The 7,426-nt window shown below is 30.6% G+C and overlaps 1 protein-coding gene across 1 annotated transcript; it reads left to right on the plus strand.

Annotated features, from left to right (window-relative positions):
* The first annotated feature begins 244 nt into the window (after positions 1-244).
* Positions 245-4,647, plus strand: LOC132722049 (uncharacterized). Its single transcript, XM_060706451.1, has 6 exons — positions 245-430; positions 1,170-1,373; positions 2,416-2,543; positions 2,989-3,068; positions 4,004-4,237; positions 4,445-4,647. Exons 2-6 carry the CDS (start codon positions 1,197-1,199, stop codon positions 4,471-4,473), a joined length of 648 nt encoding a protein of 215 aa, XP_060562434.1. The 5' UTR covers positions 245-430; positions 1,170-1,196; the 3' UTR covers positions 4,474-4,647.
* The last annotated feature ends 2,779 nt before the right edge of the window (positions 4,648-7,426 follow it).

Raw genomic sequence — 7,426 nt, forward strand, 5'->3', positions numbered from 1 at the left:
ACATTTTAATAAGTGATTAATTGTTATTTGCTTAACTAATAGCCAAAAAAACACCCAGTAGTTCAATTTAGTTATGATATATAGATTCAGTTTGTATTTATTATTTAAGGAAGTTTGGCGTCATGCATATCAAAGTGATTTGTTTTTGGATGACTCCATAATGGTGATATCATATAGATTTGTACAGGTTTATTCAAATTATATTTTATTGAAAGGATATAGACAGACATTTATCACTTTATGACATGCAGATAATGGCGGAAATTCATTTGGATTCAGGGCGTTGAAACTCTTGCTTGAAGTAACCTTTTGCGCATTCATTATATTTGTAGAATAAAACCAAATTTATTTTCTTCATTTCGACATTCAGACGGGTTGAAGATTCGATAAAGAATATTATTTGACATTGCAACCGAATAAGCTGAAATTTGTACGTATGTTCTTGGTTAATTATAAGTTAAATACACTTCATTTATGGTTAACACATTATCTTATAGCATATTGAGGTATGCTTTTCATTTTCTTTTTTTTTGTATTATTAAATAAATTGATAATTTATAACGATTGAAATTAAATATATTTTTTAATATTTCGGTAGCACTTCATATTTATGGAAATGACAATAAATTTTATGTTAAATTTTCAGAAAGAACACAACATAAGTGATAAATGTTAAGAACTGAAGTATTAATTATTTTCTCATAACCAACTTAAAATCTATATCAAGACAAAGCTTGAAACACATTTCATTTAACGATGCACATTTTATCCAAAGTCGAATAAAAAAACGTTGTCATTTATTTTATTTATTTATTTTTTATTTTATTTATTTATTTGTTTTTGTATTTCAAGAATACAACGCTAAGACGTATTTCATAAAACATTTGCTTTTAGGAGCTAAAGCTAATATTTTTCGTGAAAATTAAAAGAAAATCTTTGTGATTGCTATAATTATTCAACAATTTCCTTGATCAAAATAATTCCAGAAATCAAACCACATGAATAAAGCTTTAATTTAATACCTGAATTCGTTCAGCAATTGAAGACCATTCGCTCGGATTTTTATGTCATATTCTATGATGCATGTACTATTATAATACAAATTAAAAATATCATTAATAAAAGAATAGACAAACCAACATTTTTACAGATTTTCTTATTAACTATAGAGCCAGTTGTTGGTGGAAAAAGGAAACATGACTGAAATTACTATTATAGTTGTGGTGGTTTTAACTGCAATAGCTTTTACTTCGGGTCAAGTACAGAAACATGGACAGAATATACCCACTTTTATGACAAGATTCGATACCAGAAGTGTGAAAGAAAGACTGAGCGTACAGCCTCCGCCAATGCCCGGATTTAATCTAAAGGCGGTTTGTTACCTTTTGAAATTTTCGATTGATCTCTCTTTTCTGCAAAAATTCGGAATTTTTATCATAAAATTATTTATCTGAAGCATGAAAAAATTGGACCAGTAAGTGTTTTAAAAAATTAACTTGAGTAGAAACTAAAAATGTGTCGTGACCCCACGAATGGTCCCTCATGCAGCTAATTGTCAAATGTTATATTAATATTTAGTTCCAAATTTGTTCAAGGCCCTTTAACATTTCAATGTTAATACAACCCGTTTTCATACAAAGTTCAAGGCCCTGAAACTATTCAGTCTTAATCTCTTGCAAGTTGCATGCCGAGATAATGATTAGAAATTATGACTTTTTTTAAAAAAATCGTTTCAAAGTTCAAGAGGGATAACTGTGAAAAACATCTGACCATGGTTAAATTAGAAATTAAATTTTATTTTCTGGTACAATACCAGCACATGCTATGTCAACCTCGGACATACAACCCTAAAAATGTTAGAGCAGAAACTGAAAATTTCTAATTTTCTCTATGTTCAAGAAGGATAGCTTTTCAAAAATCATCGGACCAAAACAAAATTCTTGAACTTTACTTGTATTTTCTGGTTTAATGCCCGCTCATAGAACCTTTTACATACATTTCTACAAAATTCAGAGTGCGGAAAAAATGAAAATTCTATTTTTTCCAATGTTCAAGAAAAATTACTTTGCCCAAACCATAACTAATTCGAGCTTTACCTCCTATGATATATCTAAATGTCAAGTTTGAGTTGAATGTGTACAACTATTGGGGAGATAATGGACGGGAACTAAAATTGTCTTACTTTTTTCAAAGTTCAAGGGTAAAAACTCTGTCAAAAGTCATTGGACCACTTGGCCTGCAAATTTGAATTGAATGTATGAAACTGTTGCCAATATAATGAACGAAAACGGACGGAATAACGGAATGACGAAACAGGGTATAACTATATGCCCCGGCCATTTTATGGCGGGGGTATGAAAATATTGCTATAATCATGATTACTAATTTATAGAGGACCTTTTATGATTTTTTCAGTACCTTGGTCAGTGGTTTTATCAATTTCATAAAGCCCCATGCAACTGGGCTATTGCAGAGGAATTTACGGATTATTCCCAAATATTCGTTCCAGTGGGTAATATATTTATGAACTATGAATCAATGAGGTAAGTTCAAAACATACACAGAGAATAAGAAAAAATATTTGTTGAATTGTAATGGCGTACATAAGGGTCTGCATAACATTTAAAAACTATAGATTTAATGACTCATTATTTAAACATTTTTATTAAGATACCAATGTCAATGAGGATAAACTTTTCTTTTTATAATGTCATTATAAAGATGACATTGTCGGTTATGACTTGAACAGAACATGTGATAATATATATTAAATAAGCCGCCATTGTTATTACTTTATAATATTCCATTGCATAATTATATTTATATATTAGTTGATGATGACGAGAAATAATCTTTTTTTTTCCTTATATTAACATGATAACCAAAGCATTATACTTCTCTTTTACGTTCTAAATATCTGAAAGATTTGAAAGAGCATAAAAGACATGTTTGCATACTCTTACAAGTCCACGCATTGCTTCATTACAGGAATCGTGATCTTTGCAACACAATGAATTCAGTGTTTTCTGTGACGGGCCCTGGACAGTTTTCCGGGAAAGATCTTATTGGTAAAATGAAACTAATTCTAATCAGAAACACTCTAATACAATATTGTGAACTTCAAGGAATTCCAGCTGATTTATCAGTCTGGTCATGCATATCATGGAACCGAATGTATTTAAATAAAACCTGCATTGTTCGTCTATGATTGCTTATTTGTTAAATTAGGCAAAGGTATTCTGCAAATACAGATTATATTTGTTATAAGCAAGAACTGGTACGTCCATACTTCTATTTTTAATATGTCTTCCCCCGTTTGTATTTTAACTAATTCGTAATCACGGGGTAAGAACATTTAAACGAAGGATGGAGTTCTTATGATAACATGTCAGGAGTTCTTGTGATAACTGTCAAGGAATTCGTCGGATCTTGCCATACATAATTATCTAAGTTTAATGGAAATTTGCAAACATTAAGCCCGGCTAACATATTTATACCCGATTTTTTAAATGTCCAGGAGTTCGTGTGAAAACTCTGATTAGATCATTCCATTTAATAATGCATGCACAATGGCATCTAGCAATAGCCCCAATGACGTTTGCATTTTTGTTACAGTGTTAACATTTGCATTACGGCACCATATTTTCATTGCTTTTGTTACAGTTTTCACTAGATGTGAATATAAATACTTAACAAAACTAACTTCATAATGACAATGTATTAAATCGCATTTGTATAAAGTACGTATACTTGTTAATTATAGTAATGTTGTATTTATATATGAACGAAACAAGCAATATACAACGCTGTGAAGAAATAATCATTTGTATGAATAAAACATAATAATTTTATACCTCGGTAAACAAAGTATTACATGATTTGAAATAACTATCAATTTATAAAGACAACAATTAAGTTCCTAAATTGATGACAACTAAAATACAGTTTGTTGATGAAAGAAACTGAGCAAGATACATTTAATTTAAAGAAAATTTATTTTTAGGTGATAATTGGTCTGGCAAAATTAAGATAGTAGCAACGGACTATAACGGATTTGCAATAAATTGGGGATGCACTAGATGGTCGACGTTTGATCAAACATGTGCTGATCCATGGCTGTATGTCAAAACACGCCAAGTGAAGTTGTCCAAGGGTGTTTTAGGTAGAATAGAATCTGCGCTTCAAAACATATTTGGAATTTCACTCAACGAGCTATCAAGAATACCTCATGGAAGACGTAAGTGTTTTTAGAGTATTGTAAAATACGCTCAGCAATTTACATTATTGTAAATTTATATACAAAATGCAATTATTATTATAATAATTATTTTAAATTCAAGTTTTTGTTATTCCAGAGAATTTATGTGTTTTGAACTTCCAATTTAATATTTTATAATTGTAAATTGTGCAAACTATACTTTCATACTTTTTCATTTTTATATAGCATGTCCAAAAGGCAAAGGACAGTTATAGGTAAAAGTAGTTCCCGACCATAGCAAAAAGAAGAAGTGCAAGAACATTATACCATCGATTATAAACACTGATAACTTAAACGATATGTCATACCGTATTTTCATTCTTTATAAAGTGTTAAGCTCACAAATTATATAAGAAATAAGAGTAAATAATTACTTGCAAATAGTTGCTTGACGTTTGTTTTAAATAGAATGAAGAAATACAGTGATATATGCTACTTTCTACGTTCTCAAAAGTTAAAACACGAGTTTCCTATTGACATAGGCAATTCACTGTATAAGGTTATTCTACAGTTTGAAGGGCTATAAATTATGTAACCAACTTTTCTTACTTTACAAAATAATTTCAAAGTATATATATATTAATATAAATACTTAAAATCGTCGTAAACACAATGTTTATTTTCATTGATATATTTTATTTTGTAGGGATTTTGACTTTGACTTTGTGTTACCTTAACGTGAGGACCATACTTGCGCTCTGCATATCATATCATTTTAATAATTAACATTGTTGCTCAAGCCTTTTAAATTAATTTCGTTTTATCGGTTCAAACCATAAAAGAGTGGACACGAAATATAGAAATTTAGTGACATTGCAGCCCAATCATTCACTGTGCTCATTGCCTTAAAAATATGCTTGATCTTCCTGCTAAATAAAATCAATCAGTTTCTATCCATCTGTTTTAAAAGACACAAACTTTCTAACGGACTTAGTTAGTTGACGTTTAGTGTATTTGTTTATCTTAAAAAAGACCACAACCAACCCGTCTACACCCTAACATCAACCTTTTACTGAATTAGTGCATCCTGTTTGGAATGAACACCGCTATTTATCCAATTATGTGAAATAGTGCGTGCAAGAAAGGATGGAACATAATCAAGAACACGTCAAGTTACTCTATGAAAATGTTAAGTGACTTTTAAATTACAAATAGCCAGCTAACAGTATTTTCTAAAATTCCGTTGATCTAATCAGCAAAAAGGTTCATGCTATTGGAAAACAAACAATTGCCCGAGGGTACTTCAATGACTACATCCACGGCCTACGTTAAACAATTTGAGATACTGATATACGAAGTTTATGTATAACACATACATTATACATAGAGAATAATAAATCCATTAACAAGTATTAGCATTTCCAAAAATGCTTGGAATCGCCGTTCAGCCATGAATATAGAAATAATATTTCCTTTCTTGCCTAATACTTTATTGTATGTGGTCAACACATAAAGCCAACAAAAATACTTGATACTCTACTATTCCGTTCTTGTCAAAATATTTTGACGCGCTCAGTTAGATTCTGCTGGGTCAGAATGTAGGAGATACTCAGTATTGCCCATGAGAAAAATATCACAATAACTTGACTCGTAGTACAATAAGTTAGACTACATGCGCTACTTAATAAGTACGTGCATCAATCGGCAAAAAGAATTAGCTTCTTGCGTAATTAACAACAGTTACTTGCAACACATTAAAATTGATGTCTGTGAACATGCTATAAATGGAATTTACGTTATATACTCCTTCGACTGCTTTGCGAAGTTTTTTTTTCTGAAACGGACTATAACTGACCTTCTATATGCGATAATGATGCAATAACAGCACACATAGCATTAAACTCGCCCGAAAGAAAGCATTTATAAAGTTTTTTTCTTTAAGTGCAAGTTGGGAAGAAAACAAAACATACTCTTTTTTAGACTACATTCTCTAATCAGAAATGACATGTAGCAAAAATATTGTATTTTGCTGTTTTTATCCTGCAAGAGAATAAAGACTGATACCAAGCTCGTACATTGATTATGGTATTTTTCAGTTGTACGAATAAGTAACCTGACAAAACATGGCGGTTGGGCGAGTCCATTTAAGCATCTCTCATTGGAGTTTTTGACGTCCATTTCGTTATCATATGATACTGAATTATTTGCTTTGATTGGCTAAAGGCAAGCGGTGTTCAGTTAGAACTGTTCAAATCTTGTCAATTGTATAAATCGCCGTCCAGGAACGGCAGTAAAAAGAGTTAAATGAAAAAAAATGAAATAACATCAGTTATGAGATGGAGACTCGACATTAATTTCAAGAAACACTTTAAAATCATTCTGGAGGTGGAAAACTTTGTGGAGTAGATATTAATAAATATATATTTTAATAATGAAGAAAGAATATTACCTTAACCTCTCAAAAATAGCAAAGAAGCGAATAACTATGAATTTAAAGTAATTTTTTAAACTGTAAAATTTAACTCTTGACAAAATAAATACAAAGTGATAAACAGAAATTTGAAAAGAAAGGAAATATTAAAAATCAAACTTTTCTCTTAAATCTTCTTAATACAGCATATAACACAATCGAATATACAGAAACAATATACGAGCGACATACTCAGTAGAGTTGCATCGGACGTATCCGTAAATGTTTGCTTATTAACATACGTTGCGGAACACAAAGCAATTTCACGTAAAGAAACAACAGACGCCGCATGAGATGGTTAGGTTTGGTGTAATTGCTTCTCATAACAACGCCGGGCAAAATAAATATTAATAACAACATAAAAATTTTTACATAGCATACACTGAAAAGAACAGATCTTATTTCACTGATGTTTGAAATCAACTTAAAACATTCTTGATGGAATAAGTTTATCTTTGTATTTTTTATATAAAGGACATTTAGGTATTGAAATGAGAATTATTATATTGATTATTCATATAATTAATTACAGAGCCACGTCCTTCATTTATCTTCATTAGAGCCGTAGTAAACAATTTTAATTATTAAATGTGATTTCATATATAGATTTAGCGTTGGAAGCTATAAGCTAATTGAAACACATTTGAATCCGTTCCTGAAACCAACCAGTACTAAGCAATGAAAGTAAAGTTCTTGCTCACAGAAACAACGGGTTGCCCCTGACAGGGATTGAACCCATGTGGCAAGCAACCCGTAGA

This window comes from Ruditapes philippinarum, unplaced genomic scaffold, assembly GCF_026571515.1.
Source record: "Ruditapes philippinarum isolate M1 unplaced genomic scaffold, ASM2657151v2 ctg18188_1_1_1_1, whole genome shotgun sequence".
Lineage (NCBI taxonomy): Eukaryota > Metazoa > Mollusca > Bivalvia > Venerida > Veneridae > Ruditapes > Ruditapes philippinarum.

Bases quoted from the DNA above. Each gene is read 5' to 3' on its own strand.
- LOC132722049 (XM_060706451.1), top strand. From the start codon at position 1,197: ATGACTGAAATTACTATTATAGTTGTGGTGGTTTTAACTGCAATAGCT. The intron at 2,544-2,988 runs GTAAGTTCAAAA...GCTTCATTACAG, and splicing joins ATGAACTATGAATCAATGAG to GAATCGTGATCTTTGCAACA. The intron at 3,069-4,003 runs GTAAAATGAAAC...ATTTATTTTTAG, and splicing joins TTCCGGGAAAGATCTTATTG to GTGATAATTGGTCTGGCAAA.